This window comes from Mustela nivalis, assembly GCF_964662115.1.
Source record: "Mustela nivalis genome assembly, chromosome: 10".
Classification (NCBI taxonomy): Eukaryota; Metazoa; Chordata; class Mammalia; order Carnivora; family Mustelidae; genus Mustela; species Mustela nivalis.
Genome location: NC_139029.1, coordinates 8,476,067 through 8,492,249, shown reverse-complemented (window position 1 = coordinate 8,492,249; position 16,183 = coordinate 8,476,067). Strand labels below are relative to the sequence as shown.

Below are 16,183 nucleotides of genomic sequence, written 5' to 3'. Positions count from 1 at the left end.
AGGACTACCAGACTGTCAGAGTCAAGGGCAGGAAAGACACAGGAGAAATCACTGGGTTTTGTGAAAGCTGAACTTGAAGGTAGGAAACCTTCAGCCTGAGGGTGCTTCTCCAGGACGGATCCCTCAAGAGAACAGGTGTTTGCAATTAACTTTCCATTATGTAAGAGACTCAACACTTTTGTGTGTTTAATTCATCATCCCTCTGGAAAAGCACCACCAATCCGCATGCACAACCTGGTCTCCCCATGACCCATTTATACCTGTTTTATTAAGCTCACACACCAGGAATAACGAGCAAAATCTGATTATATTCCATAAATAGTTTTCCATCTCTCAAAAGTAACAAAATATACCTCTAAAGTCACATTCTGTAGTTTTGCTAATTTACTAAATTAGCACTAATTTACTAATTGGCCGCATATCTCTTTATTGTTGGCTGCTGCTACCTAACAGGTAGGTAGTGATGGGGGCTCATTCCTCACTTCACAGCATCACGCCATGCGCTGTGAAGAAATTAGGTTGGAAGGCAGGAAAGCGGGACTAGAGCAGGGCTTTATCCCCCCCATTAACGGAGGATGTAAGTCATTTTATCATTTCGTGGCTACGAGCCCACTGCTGCTTGAGCAACACCAGGAAGGGGTTGGGAACCTCATGACTAATATGTTACGTATTAGCCTCCACGCCTGTGATAGTAGCATTAATGCAACCACAATCTTCCAAAGGGTGTTTTCCCAACTCCCTCCTGCAGCCTCCAGAAGACAGGACAAATAAAACACACCACTCACCCATGTCACCAACAGCTCGAAAATACAGTGCAGGACCCGCAGTTTCATGGGGTGGCCGATGGCGGCAGGGATTTCTGCAGTGAGGAAATGTTTGCAGACAACCCACAGCCCAACCCCCATGGAGAACACGCAGGCCGCCTGGAGGAGAAGCAGGACCGGGACTGCCATCGTGCTGTTTTCAACACGGAAGAGAGAGTGCTGTTTCAACACAGAAGAAAGAGAGGAGGCTGTGCTCAGGGCGGGCCACTCAGGACAGGGTTTGGAGCCAGTCACCCTCCTCCACTTATATACCACACCCTGCCCTCCCCATCTCCCCATCTCCCCAGCACTGGCCAGGTCAGGTGAGTCACAGACTCAGGTGAGGACGCAGTTCTAGGACAGCGACCATGCACAGGAGAAAGAGGTTCATGCAGCCAGCCTCAGCTAGAAATGAGGGCTCCAAACTTCCAGCTTACATCCTGGGGCACTGCTACTAGAAATGGCCCTGGAGATGTCCTCATGGGCATCACAAACACCATTTCCTCCCACTGCGCTTGGGACACCCCCCCAATTCCACTCTGGCCACACTCGCCATTCCTTAGTCTGCCAAGGAGGCCCCAGGGCCTTTGCACTTGCTATTCTCTGTGCAACCTTGTTCCCCCCAGACAATGACCGAGCTCAACCCTTCCCCTACTGCAGGTCTCTTCAAATGTCACCTTCTGAGTGAGGCTGTGCCAGGCCACCTTATTTTAAAGTATAACTCCCCACCAGGATCCCTATGCTCATCCCAGCCCTACACCCCTACCCCTGACACTTACTTACTTTGTCTTCTTGGCCTTTATTATCACTGGAAAGACCACACACTTTACTTATTCCTTTAGTGTCTCTGACATGTCACCTCTGTGAGCACTGAATTTTTGGTTTGTTCCTTGTTTTATCCTCAGAGGCTAAGACCAGGGTCTGGTACTTCACAGGGGCTCAGCAAATGTCTGTTGAATGAAGGAACGAATGAATAGATGAGCTTTGTCCTTTTCCTCAAAAAGCAGGAAACATTGAGCTTACCTGCCTTTTCAGGTAAGGTCAGAGATTGATGTCAGTGTTCAAAATCTTCCCTAATGACAAAGTCTCACATCTGGGGTAAGAATGAGGATGTCTGTCATCTCTCCCACCTCCCCTGCGGTGGTGCCAGAACAGCGGTCCTCAACAGGGAGAATCCCCCTCCCCGGGAGATCTCGAGCAACACCTAGAGGAAATCTTTTGTTGTCACAACCGGGCGAGGGGTGGGGGCTGGGACTGGTGTCTCAAGGGCAGGTGTCAGCAATGTTGCTCAAGGTCCTGCAAGGCACACACGGCCCCCACAATGAGAAGGTACCTGGTCCAACAGGTCAAGAGTGCCCACGATGAAAGCCCTGCATTAGAAGACTTGGATTTGGGCGCCTGGTTGGCTCAGTGGTTGAGCTGCTGCCTTCGGCTGGGGTCATGATCTCAGGGTCCTGGGATCGAGTCCCGCATCGGGCTCTCTGCTCAGCAGGGAGCCTGCTTCCCTCTCTCTCTCTCTGCCTGCCTCTCCGACTACTTGTGATCTCTGTCAAATAAATAAATAAAATCTTTAAAAAAAAAAAAAAAAAGACTTGGATTTGAATCCAGGCTCTGCCCAAGCCAGTGTTCTCATCATGAACGAGCTACTTACATTCGCTGAAACTCAGCTCCCAAGATTGTAAGGTTGGGATGATAATAATCTTCCCTCCATGTAGTTTCAGGGTGTGGCTCTTTGAACCCAATGAAGTAGAACATATGTATTGGCTTTTGGGGTTTTTTAATTTATTTATTGTATAAATAAATATATGTATATTGTATAAATAAATAATATATATTATAAATAAGTATTATAAAATAAATATTATATTAGAAACAAATATTATTGTATAAATAAATATTATATTATTGTATAAATAAATATTACATTATATAAACAAATATAAATAAATAACATTATGTAAATAGACAAATAAATTGCTGATGGGGAGTTTTTTTATTTACTTATTGCTTAAATAGATACATTTTTAATTTATTTATTTTAATATATTTATTTTATTTTAATATAATTTTATATTCGACTATAATTTATATTTTAATATTAGTATTTATTTATTTTAATATATTTATTGCATAAATATATGAATATATTATATTAAAATTTATATAAATAAATATTTTAAAATAAATATTGTATGACTAAATAAATATCATATAAATACATATATAATATTGTATAAATATGATATGTAATAAATATTAGGTATAAATAAATATTATAGTATATATTTATATACACATATATAAAAATATATAATTTATTTATTGGCTCTTTGGGTTTTTTCCCTTTATGGACTCTTGGGAATTTGTGTGTTGATGCCCATTATCTATTTTGCTATTTTTGTCATCTTGCGTTGACCTAAAAGATACTTGTCGTGATCCTGTTCTGACAGATGGGGACAACACTCACCGTGGCGAGCACTGAGTCATGTGTAGAATTGCTGAGTCACTCTGCTTTACTCCTAGAGCTAACAGAACACTGCATGTCAATTACACTTCAACAAACACTTTTAAAAATATTTTTAAGGACTTTTTTCTATTTTCCTTTCAACTTGGTTAGTGCTGTTTTTCCGCGTTGATGTTTATCATTTTTATGCAGTGAACTCTCTCACTCATTCTCACATCATGCTTAGAAAGATCCTTTCTACGGTACGTGAAAGCCGACGGCAATGATTTTGAACATGAAGAATTTCTGTGTCCAAATTTAAATATCTGAATTTCACCCAAGAAATGGAAAGCACAGACTGATTATTAGGAGAGGGATCGGAGTCTGTCACCACTGAGGTTTACAAACACCTACGCTGGAAATCTTGCAGAAGCCCAGGGGAATGAGGGAATGCATATGTATAAACACCAAACCATTTTTTATTTCCTGGATAGATTAGGATCCGTAATGGTAGCTCTTCTAACAAACAGCCCCTGTATCTCAGATTTTAAGGGAATAAAAACCGATTTCCCTCTCCCAACACAGACATTTGCATGTTTGGTAAAGAAGCACAGCACTTGGCGACTATGGGATCCATGCTTCTCTCCATCTGATGCTCTTTCATCCCCTGGGACCTGTACCCACCCTCTGATGGTCTCTGACAGGACCATCCTCTGTCCCTTGCCAGGAGCCTGACAAACCGTTCCCTCCTGGAGGAACGCATGGGCTAGGCCAGGAAATACATCCCACTGGCCAGAACGCATTCACACGGCTTCACCCAAATGCACGGGACCCTGGGGAAGGCACATCTTCTGCCTGCACAGGATGAAAATGAAAATGAAATGGAGTTTGGTGAATTCACAGGATCCTTCTGCCACGTAACGTTTTGTCCCCCAAGCAAGAGGAGATTTAATACAGGGAGTGTGGAAACTGCTGGTTTCGGTGGAGGGAGCAGGAGTCAAGGGAGGGCAGGCTTTCAAGGAAAAGGGACCTGCAGGTGCCACAGGGAACCAAAGCTACTGGCTGATCTCTGTGTCTCAGCAGAGGTCACCTGGAGTGTGGGCGAAATGTGGAACCTTTCCATCTGCTGGTGCTTACGAGCCCGTGCTCTGGGGCTGCCGGAGAAGGATGACTCCTGCTTCGAGCTGCCTTCCAAAGCTCCTAGGGCTGATCCTCCTGGGCCAGCTGGAGCACTGTGGGCAGGAGAGCCTAGGAAATGCCATTGTCCTGCATCAGGCCCCGGACACAGGAGAGAGTTTAGAATGACGAGGGGGGTGCCAAGTGCCAGCATCTGACCCCTGAAATAAACACTCGGGTGATTGTGACGTTCAGACCCCTTGAAGCCCAACCACGGACTGCCGAGGAGTCCCCGGGCCGAGGTCAGGTCTCCCTATTCCGTACGCTTGCAGTGTTGGTGCTCCTCTGTGCCCCTTGGGGGATTGCCAGCAGTCTTTTCCTTCGTGTGTTCTGCTGCAATGCTATTTGGCACAGAATTACACATTTACTGTGCAAGTCGCCTGTATCAGTTTGCTGGGGGCTGCCCTCACCCAGGACCTCAGGCTGGGGGACTTAGCTAACAGAAGTGTATAGTCTCGCAGTTCTGGGTGTTGGAAGTTCAAGGTGTCTGCAGAGCAGGTTTGTTCTGCGGGCTGTGCAGGAAGGGTCTGTTCCGGGCTCCTTTCGTTGGCTTTTGTTCGAAGGCTGTCATCTCCCTGTGTCTCCACATCATCTTCCCCTACTCACATCTCTGTGGCCAGAGCTTCCCCTTTTGGTGAGGACACCAGGCATCTTGCATTGGGGCCCACTCTGATGACCTCAGTTCAGGGATCGCTGCAAAGTTTTGTGGAGATCATTTTGCAATATCTATGCATACGTATACTGAATCATGATGTAATACACCTAAAACTAATGCGATGCTGTATGTCCATTATATCTCAATTAAAAATATATACTTGCCTGCCTCAAGTGTGGCACGTTGTTGGCCCTTTAGGGGGCAGGCTTGTCTCTGTCTCTCCCTTCCTTCTGCCTCCCGACTTCCGTCTGCCCACATCGGGGTCCCTTTTACTTTGCCTTCCTTGCACATGCTTTCGCGGTAGGCTCTCACAAATCCTCTGTGAAAAGAGCTGTTTTCCAGCTTCCAAGTGAATAAAGGGGGAAGGTATGAAAAAAATGACTAGAACAATCTTCCTTAGTACAGATTCTGCTTTCAGAACTGGCTCCGTAAATGGATACCAGGGATGCCTTGGCCTCTTTCCCCACCTCTCACCGTGTGGAAGGGCTCCGAACCCCTTAGGAAAACCCATGCCAGCTGCAAAGGGTAGAGGGGAAGGCAGTGAGGGTGGAGGGGTTGGGGGTGGGGTAGGGGAGGTGGTGCACCTTTTAAGGGGGAAATGAGCTGAAATTTTTTTCCCTGAAATCACATTCCTGGGCTGAAACTCCCAGGTGGAAGTCCCTGGAGCCAACCTGAATCCCTGGCCAAGGGTTTTGAAAGACATGGTTGGGGGGAGGCCGACCTAAAGGTCTGCTGGGGCGGGAGGGCCGGCTGCACACGGAGGTTGCAAAAGTTCCATCAGGCCAATGTAGGCAAATCTGAGAGGCGACACTCAGGTATGACTGTGCAGGGAGCCAGCTGGAAGTCCCAACCCCCCACCCCAGACCGTGGACCACACATGAACTTAAACTTGGACCAGACTCCCGCAGGGCTGGCTCCTCCCCGACATGGCACAGTATGGCGCTGAATTTGGAAAAACGCATCTCTATGTATGATTCTTGTTTGCAACATCAAAAAGTGCATTCATGCATTCATAAATGATCAGGGGGCTTGCTCTCCAAGCAGCTATCTGGGGAAAGCCTTCCTGGTAGAGATGGGGCGCTTCCTGAGGAAGCCCCTTGGGAAAGGAAGGGACCCCACGTCCTGTTTCAGGAGCTCCTCCTGCCTAAAGGACAGGCACACAAGCTTTGAGGTGCTAGGGGCTAAGTCAACTTTCCAAACTCTGAAGTAACCAATTCTGGCTGAATTTTCACAATAACTTTGTTAATAATCCATATTAAGGTCATGATGGCTTAGGGCTAGACAGAATGGCAGGCAGGCGGACACACAGGAGCCCTTTGGAATGTTCCACTACGTTCTGATCACTCATGGCTGGTGGCTGATTCTCAGTTGAAAACAAGGATTCTTTATCTTTTTGTGCAGAAGACCTGCCTTTCAGAATATTTTTAGTACTTTTTTTGGTAAAAGCAATGTTTTTAAATAACAGACGAAGTTTTACCAAGAAAATTAATTATAATAAAATGGAGTTGTAGAGATGGTTTTTCCTTTTTTTTTTTTTTAAGATTTTATTTATTTGACAGACAAGATTTTATTTATCTATCTGTAGGCAGAGAGGCAGGCAGAGAGACAGGGAGGGAAGCAGGCTCTCTGCTCAGTGGGGAGCATGCTTCTCCCTCTCTCTCTGCCTGCCTGTCTGTCTACTTGTGATTTCTCTCTCTGCCAAATAAATAAAAATAAAACATCTTTTAAAAAAAGAATTGTACTAAATTCATCTTTAAAAAAAAATAAGTAGCATGATCTAGTGGCAGATCTAGGAATTCCACATTTCGAAATAATAATGAACATAAGAGATGTTTTGTAATATTTGCTACAAAAGAGATATATGAAAATATTTGTGATTTCTATCAGTGATGAAGTCCCCTGTACAAGCAATATTACTGTGGTTTGTGGTCCACATTTATCTACCCCAAAAAAATCTAAATTTCAATGAGAGGTTCATGAAAATAACAATACGATTTCTTTCCCCAGTCAAGTTTGTGACTCCTTGACTGTTAGTCATTGAGCCCCTGTTTGAAGGTACAATAGTTCTGTTGCAAATATTTGAACAACAAAATAAACGTTTAGTGTTTTCCAAAGATGAGAGACCATGTTAGTTCTTCTGCCTTCGGAGGAAGGAAGTTTTCCCACTGGGTACTAGGTAGATACAATCCGCTCCCCTCTGTAGCCACAAGCTGGTTAGGATCTTGACAGGTTTGGATTCTAATAATTGATTGTAGATTTGAAAGTCGATAAAGCAAAGCCATCTTGGGAAACAGAACAGCCACTCCGTGCTGTTCCCTATTACAGCTGTATGCATCCAGAACAGATGATAGTTCTTCAACGGACCGCTTCTCATGTCCTCCAAGTACAACTGGAGTTGTACTTAAAGTACAAAAAGAAGTGTGGGAAGCAACAGGGAGTGTCTCAGACTCTCATATGATGCTGCTCACTTGGCACAGCTGCTCTAGAAGACGATTGGGACGCGTCCACGAATTCTGAACACATGCATGCCCCTCCGAGCCAGCGGTTCTACTCCGAGGGATGGAGACAGCCGAAGTTGAAAATATGTGCGAAAAGATATGGACAGAAATGGTTATGGTGGCACTACTCACCATAGCTAAAAACTGGACATGATTCAGATGCCCATCAAAAGCAGAAGGGATGAACACACGATCATTGGCTCACACGTTGGGGAATGAGAGCGCAAAATGGGTCAACAAGCTAGGAGGACATATAGCAACAGAGATGAATCTTGCCGATGCTGAGCGACAGGGCCTGGGTGTGAACGAGAACAGTTGTGAGTCTGTTCTGCAACGTTCAAAAGCAGGCAAAATGAATCCCGGCTATGACATGGTGACAGGATGAGGGCCAGGGAGAGGCTTCTGGGACACCAAAATGCATTTGTTGATCTGGGTAATGGTTGCCTGAATAGAGTCGGTGTGGAAACTCATCGAGCTGTAAGCTTGTAATTTGTGCACTTTTCTCAAGATTTATTTTCTTTCAGTCATAATTTTTTTTTCCCCAAAAAGACCAAGTTGAAAAAAGCCAGACGTGTAAGGTTCTATATTGGACACTTCCATTCATATGAAATAACCAGAACGACCAAGTTCATAGGGACAGAAAGAAAATGAGCCGTTGCCAGGGACTGGAGGGGGAACAGAATGGAAATGATGCCTTAATGTACAGGGTATCCTTTGGGGGGTGATGAAAATGTTCTGGAACTAAACAGTAGTGATTGTTGCCCATTCCTGCAAGTGCACTGAATGCCACTGAATATGAAAATGTTTAATGTTTTATGTTATGCATATTTTACCACAATAGAAGAGAGGGATCTGAGGAATGTGTTATTTCCACCTCCTAAAGATAAGAAAACTGAAGCTGGGAGCAGATAAATATCTCGCCCAAAGTTGGGCAGTGAATCTACAGGGTCAGAATTCACCCAGGGTTGGCTGACTTCAATGTCTTTCTCCTTCCCCTAGGGAAGTGTGACTGAGAGGGTCCTGAGCACATGAATTACCTGGGAATCTGCTTAAACATGCAAATTCCAATTCAGTAGATTTGCAAGGGACTCCAGATTATGCGTTGTTTTTTTTTTTAATCCAATTAGCCAACATATACTACATCATTAGTGTCTGATGTAGATGTGTTCAATGATTCATCAGTTACGTATAATACCCAGTGCTCATCATGTCACGTGCCCTCCTTAAAGCCCAGTCCCCAGCTAACCCATCCCTCTGTCCACCTCCTTTCCTGCAATCCTCAGCTTATTTCCCACAGTCAAGAATTTCTCATGGTTTGCCTCCGTCTCTGTTTCTTCCCATTCAGTTTTCCCTCCCTTCCCCTATGATCCTCTGTGTTATTTCTTACGTTCCATATATGAGTGAAACTGTATGATAATTGTCTTTCTCTGACTTATTTCTCTTAGCATAATACCCTCTAGTTCCAATCATATCGATGTAAATGGTGGATATTGATCCTTTCTGATGGCTGAGTAATATTCCATTGTATATATGAACCACATCTTCTTTATCCATTCATCTGTCAATGGACACCTGGGCTCTTTCCATAGTTTAGCTGTTGTGGACATTGCTGCTATAAACATTAGGGTACAGGTGTCTCTTCGAATCACTTTCCCTTTGTATCTTTGGGGTAAATACTCAGTAGTGGAAATGCTGGGTCATAAAGGTTCCTTCTTGAGGAACCTCCACACTGTTTTCCAGAGTGGCTGCCCCAGATTGCATTCCCACCAACAGTGTAAGAGGGTTCCCCTTTCTCCACATCCTCGCCAACATTTGTTGTTTCCTATTTTGTTAATTTTAGCCATTCTGACCTGTGTGATGTAGTATCTCATTGTGCAGATCATGCATTTCTAACAAGCTTCTGGGCAACGATAGCGCTGCTGGCCCAGGGACCACTGTTTGAGAAGCAGGGCTCTAACTGAGCTGTTAACAATAACAATTTCTCCTTTATCTTCTGGATTGTTGTCCACAGAGGCTGCGAGGAGGTGGGACCCATTGGTTTCTTCTTCCATCAGCAGCAACTGTCTGCCTGTGCCCCTTCCAACCAGAGCAGGAGAAATTTACTTGCCATCATAAAAGGTGAGCTTCCATTTTTGTCTTTGGTGAAGGGGAGAACCATTCAGATTCATTATAAAACCAGCAGCAGCATTCCTAATCTTCTCAGCATAAGGAAGGAAGCCCACTAATGTCACAGTGTTGATGGCTCTGTGAAAGCCACTTTTAATGTGGCACCAGGCCACTGGTACCCCTTGGTCCTCCATCCTCTTCTTATACCTCAGGGTATCATCTTGAAGGACATCATGCTTGGGGCTCACAAGACAAGCTCCTGGGGTAGAGTGGATGATGTCATCACAGGAACAAGAGGCAAATGTTTTAGGTTATAGATCTCTCTGCTCACCCAGATGGGCTTCCTCCCTAAAAGTCATGAGCATGCCACATCTGGATTGACAAGCCAAGTCATCTTAAGTTGGTCACTCATTGGTAACACCCAATATGGCCCCATGCTTGCTCTGCATGTTCTCTCCCAAAGAATGCAGATGAAATTCACAGCTTCTCAGCAAATTAATGGGTGAGCTGCTGCTGTGACCAGATTAGCTGCTCCTGTGCTCTCCTGCTCTGCTGAAGAATATATGTTGGTTCCTGCCACCCTGCATCTGTTGGAACCCCTCTGGTCTTCCTAACCACACCAACAGAGGGGAAGACAGATGTGGCACAGAAAGAGGACATATGAATATTTCACTACTCAGGATAGAGTAGCTATAAAGTTTCTACCTTCTGGCACCTTATTCTTTGTGAGCTAACTTTCCCTTTGCTTCTTGCTATGTTTTAAATGGATTTGAACCTTGTGATTAAGCCATCTTAATTTGGTCTGCGAGCCTTTCTGTTCAGTGACCTTCAGAATTCCTTGCTTGGTAGTATTTAGGTTTACTTTTGCACCAGGGTAATTTCTCAAAGCACACATGGGTTGCCTTGAGCAAAACTGTGGATTAGAAACTTGCCTGCGACTTTTTGCTTTCTTTTTTATGCTTGTATACTGCCCCAAAGTCGCCTGGATTCTCTCCATCAAGATCTGCTGCTTACTCAGGTGATAAAAATTTCTTTCCTCCATACACTGTCTTATTTACCAAAATTTGTCTGTCTTCTGTATCATTCTGTCATCTTAGTACTATTATTTCTAATCTGAGGTTGCAGAATCAATCTTCAAAACATGTCCTTCTTAGAAATTTAAACCTGTAATTGGGTTTTGATTACAAGGATGGTTCAACATTCGCAAATCAATCAATGTGACAGAACAAATTAATAAGAGAAGAGAGAAGAACCACATGGTCCTCTCAATTGATGCAGAAAAAGCATTTGACAAAATCCAGCATCCATTCCTGAATAAAACGCTTCAAAGTATAGGGATAGAGGGAATATTCCTGAACTTCATCAAATCTATCTATGAAAGACCCACAGCAAATATCATCCTCAATGGGAAAAAGCTTGCAGCCTTCCTGTTGAGATCAGGAACACGACAAGGATGCCCACTCTCACCACTCTTGTTCAACATAGTATTAGAAGTCCTAGCAACAGCAATCAGACAACAAAGAGAAATAAAAGGTATCTAAATTGATTACAAATTAAATAAGTTTACAAGTTTACTTTGGAGTACGCTGCCACCAAGTGGCCCAGCTGCATCTATCCTTTCCATTCATGAAGGAGTGAAAAGAGGGAGATGACAGAGTTCCTAAGGGTAGAGCACAGAGGCCCTTGGCCAGTTAGGAATTAGGATGGTTGTGGAGAAAGCAGTTGCAATGAAAAATCAAAGGCAAGAACCAAAGACTTAAACAGAAAAGAAATTTGATCTTCCATAAACAGAAATGGAGATGAGTTCTGCTAACTCTGCCTTTTCTCAGAGACATCGGTCGCTGATGAAGATTTGGTGATTATAAACCATGCTTTAGGGGCTTCTGGAACTAGTCTGGTTTCCAGGGAGAGGCTGAGTAGGTAGACCTCCTATCTGGACTTTAACCAGACAGCTATGGTTTTCTCTGTTTTATACATCAGGGTTTCATATTCATTTTCATTTAATAAGAAGGTCCTATAACTTAAAAAAGAAGAGGGATTGTTTTTATGTTCCAAATCCCTCTCAGAAGTTGTCATTCCATATATGACATTATTATAATTTTTTTTCAATTTTGTAACAGCTTTATTTTTTTACTATTTTAATTCAATTAATTAACATACAATGTGTCCTTGGTTTCAGAGGTGCAGTCCTGTGATTCACCCGTCTTCTTTAACACCCCACCCTCATTACATCACATGCTTTCCTTAATGTCCATCACTCAATTCCCCCATCCCACCGTCCCTTCCCCTCCAGCAACCCTCAGTTCGTTTCCTCTGATTAAGAGTCTCTCATGGCTTGTCTCCCTCACTGGTTTCATCTTGTTTTATTTTTTTCCTCTCTTCTCTGATGATCCTCTGTTTTGTTTCTTAAACCGTATTATAATTTTTAACACTGTAAATAATAGCTTATGCTATTGACTCATCTCTATGGTGGGTGGTCTGCTAGACAGGGAGGAGGGGAGGACACTTGTTTGGAGATGGGGGAGCCTCCTTAGTGAAGGAGAAGACAGAGAGGACCCCTACCAACAACAGGAAAGTGCTAGAACAATGAGCTAAGAGTAAGTGCCAGCACCACAGGAGGTCCTGTCCACCTTCATTTGAATAAATAGAGAGAGAGTCTCTTGCATAACTCAGACTTCCCTGGTACTTGTTTGGTTTCAGTAGCATAATCAAAATAAGGATCCTGGTAAACTCAAGGGCAAGTCCAAGTTTAGGAAAACATCGTGATGATGATATCGGTAATGACTCTGACACTGAACTGAGCACAAACAACGTGCTGGGCATTGCTCCTGGTTCTTCACATACATAACCTCATCTAAGCCCCACGTCGACTTGATATGGTAAATACTATCATTACCTCTATTATGAAGATGAAATAGTTGAGCCCCAAAGAGGTTAAGTGACTTGGCCAAGGTTGCAGAGAAGGAAACAATGCAACCAAGATTGCAAAGCCAGGCAACCTATCTCCAGAGTTTGAGCTGGACACTGGAACTGATGAGGGCTTGCCCAAGAGCACCCCATATAAACCAACTACCCCTCTCATCCTACCTCCTGCATCCCTACTCCGCGCCAGTCAGTGCTCACCTGTCCCCCAGCCATCTGCCCACAGCCTGATCTGATGGAATAGCCCCTGTCCAGAGCCAGGAGGGGAAGACCCCCACCAAGAAAGGCAGGCATGGCATTGAGGCCCCTTCTTTGTTGCCTCATGAGCCACGAGTCTTCTTTCCTGCTCACCATCATCGCTCCCACCCCAAGAGCCACTCTTCAAAGCCTTGCAAATCTTTCATAGGTGTGGTTTATCTGCACCTGCATGCTCTCTCTGCTCTACCTTCCAAGGGCTAAGTCCTTTTTGTTTCTTTTGGTGGACCTAGCTTCCAACCTCCGGTTTCTCCGTCCTTGGCCCTCATGGCTCCCTTCCCTGTGGGGAGACAAGCAACAAAGCTAAGGTCCCACAGGTGTGAGCAACAGATGGTGGTTGGATGGGTGTGCATGGCTGCCACGTGAACATGTCAGGAAGCAGCTTCCACTGGAGATCCATGAACTCCCGCGTCCAGCCCCTGGTCCATATGGTTCTCTGATCCCTGCCTCAGCTGAGCCTTCTAGATTTGTCTACTTGTCTGCTCGGCCTCCAGGGCACACGTCCTACCTCCCCCTGTCCCAGCTGACCTCCCAGAACTGATCCCTCTCCATGCGACTGGTCATCTCCTCCCTGTCTGGTTTCACCTTCATCTGAAACACCTTCCCCCAAATCAGCCACCTGTTATCTTGGCTCATGTTTTGTCTGGCTGAATCCAGAGTGCCAGGCTTCTCTGCCTTCAGCTGGACCTGTGCTGGTCAGGTCCCCTTGTGAAATCCATTAGGTCATAATATAATGTTGAGGGAAAGGGAGACAAAGGCCTTGGGGTTTGTTTTTTTCTTTTTTTAAAGTTCAATTTTATTTTTTCAGTGTTCCAAGATTCATTGCTTATACCCCACACCCAGTGCTCCATGCAATATGTGCCCTCCTGAATACTCACCACCAGGCTCACCTAATCCCCACCCCTCCCCCTTCCAAACCCCTCAGTTTGTTTCTCAGAGTCCACAGTCTCTCATGCTTTGTCTTTCCCCTCCGATTTCCCCCAATTCACTTTTCCTTTCCTTCTCCTAATGTCCTCCGTGCATTCCTTATGCTCCACAAATAAGTGAAACCATGTGATAATTGACTCTCTCTGCTTGACTTATTTCACTCAACATAATCTCTTCCAGTCCCGTCCATGTTGATACAAAAGTTGGGTATTCATCCTTTCTGATGGAGGCATCGTACTCCATAGTGTATATGGACCACATCTTCCTTATCCATTTGTCTGTTCAAGGGCATCTCAGTTCTTTCCACAGTTTGTCAACTGTGGCCATTGCTATTATGAACATTGGGGTACAGATGGCCCTTCTTTTCACTACATCTGTATCTTTAGGGTAAATACCTAGTAATGCAATTGCAGGGTCCTAGAGTAGCTCTAGTTTCAATTTCTTAAGGAATCTCCATACTGTTTTCCAAAGTGGCTGCACCAACTTGCATTCTCACCAACAGTGTAAGAGGGTTTCCCTTTCTTCACATCCTCTCCAACACAGCCCTACAAAAGGTTGACAAAAAAAAAAAAAAAAAAAAAAAGAAAGAAAGAAAGAAAGAAAAGAAAAGAAAAGAAAAAGATAAAAAGAAAAAAGACTCAATGACGAAAAAAGAAAGTGAGACTCAGGGAGAGTAACTACCTTCCCCAAGATCACATATCAAGAGACTACTCTAGATCTTCCTCCTTTATAACACTTCTCATCCTAAATTAGACTCCCAGAACCATCCATCTACTTCCCATGATGGAGATCTAGTGATTAGGGCCAACAAATTGCACGTTTCTGGCTCAGACTTAACAAAGGAGTCTTTCTTCAAAATGCACAAGGATGGAGAAACATCAGGAAAACCACTTGCTTTGCACTAAAGAAGAAAAGTAACTGGCACCAAGTCAGAGCAAACGGACAGTGGCAATGTGCACCCCAAATCTCTAGGTGAGCCCCAAGTGAGCTAGTCAAATCTGAAGAGAAAATGACAGTGTCTAATTTCATGAAGTGGCAGGTTTGAGGAAAAAAAATATCTTCATGGAACTAGGTGTTGTCAAGGAAGACAAGTCCATACTTGACAAAGGATTTGTAGTTAGGGGGCACCTGGGTAGCTAAGGTGGTTAAGCGTCCAGCTTTGGCTCAGGTCATGATCTCAGGGTCCTGGAATCAAGTTCTGTATCAGTCTGCCTGCTTCTCCCTCTCCCTCTGCTACTCTCTAGCTCTTTCTCTCAAATAAATAAAAAAAATTATTAAAAAAAAAAAAAGGATTTGTAGTTAGGTCAAGTGCAGCCATCGACTGCAAACTAAAACCATTGCCATGTACTCCATGGCACATGAATGTCTAGTCAAGGAGACCCCTCCAGGTACTCAGATGTCCAACTCCAAACCTTGAGATTTTATTCCCGACTTTATTCCCTTGCTTCTGCATGGGCTCATACCTCATTTCTGACCACCCAGCGCTTCACCTCCAATGCACTTGGGTGTCTTCATGTTTTCTTTTTCCAGTCATTCAACAACTAATTGTGGAAGCCACTCTCCTCTCGGCCCAGGGACACATGACGACTTTCATGGGTCCTACTCCACCTTCCTTCCTTCCTAGTCTACAGCAAAGCCAAATGGCTGACCCAGAATTTGCCCTTGACTCAGGCCCCTTGTAGCACAGACCTCGCAAACTGGGAGACCTGTATTCAACTCCCACTCCTTCCTGAAGCCGTGTGGTTTCACCTAAACCTGTTACACCTTCATCTCAGTTACTCCATCCACAAAGGAAGCAATTAAATGCACCTCCAAGAGTGTCTAGGTGAATTAAATAGATTTATTTGTGGAAACTGCCATCGAGGGCACTCTGCACAGACAAGTTACCTTTCCCAGGATTTCTTGAGCACCTGCCATGTGCCTGGTGGGAACTAGGCTCGACGCTCCCAGGTGATGCTCAAGGATACAGAGCACCAGGAAGGCCCATGGTGATGGTAACTTTTGATTTTTGCAGGTGGAAAGGCTGCCACTGGATCCTATTGGCCACTAACGTTTTACAGAAATGAGCTGTGGCTGGGATTGGATATAGGGGCTTAATCGGTTATTCTGCAAACAGGTCCTTGCTCAGAGGTGACTCGATGCACGGGAAACTCGCCATTGTGGATATATATCTACTGTGGCCCTTCTACATGGCTTCCCATCTCACTCAAGGAAGCACCAAAGACCTTGGAGCATCCTCAGGGCTCCACCTGATTCCCCACCCCAGGTTTCCCTGTCCCCAGCTCACTCTGGCCCAACCATGCTGGCCTCTTTGCTGTCCTTCAAACACGCATGCCCCTGGACCACCCTTCCCCCAAGAGACTCCTGCGCGTCACTCCCTTGCCTCTGGGACAATTGC

At 44.6% G+C, this 16,183-nt stretch overlaps 1 protein-coding gene across 2 annotated transcripts in view; it reads right to left on the bottom strand.

Annotated features, from left to right (window-relative positions):
- AADACL3 (arylacetamide deacetylase like 3) overlaps positions 1-16,183 on the bottom strand; it is a 58,507-nt gene that overhangs the window by 7,268 nt on the left and 35,056 nt on the right. Inside the window, exons 2-3 of one of the 2 annotated variants that reach the window (XM_082685402.1) lie at positions 1,583-1,753; positions 786-983 (exon numbers count right to left, since the gene is read on the bottom strand). In XM_082685402.1, coding sequence (XP_082541528.1) covers positions 786-953 — 168 coding nt within the window. In that variant the 5' untranslated portion in view covers positions 954-983; positions 1,583-1,753. Of the gene's footprint in view, positions 1-785; positions 984-1,582; positions 1,754-14,180; positions 14,331-16,183 lie in introns of both variants that reach the window. The other variant, XM_082685403.1, reaches the window with a different exon arrangement.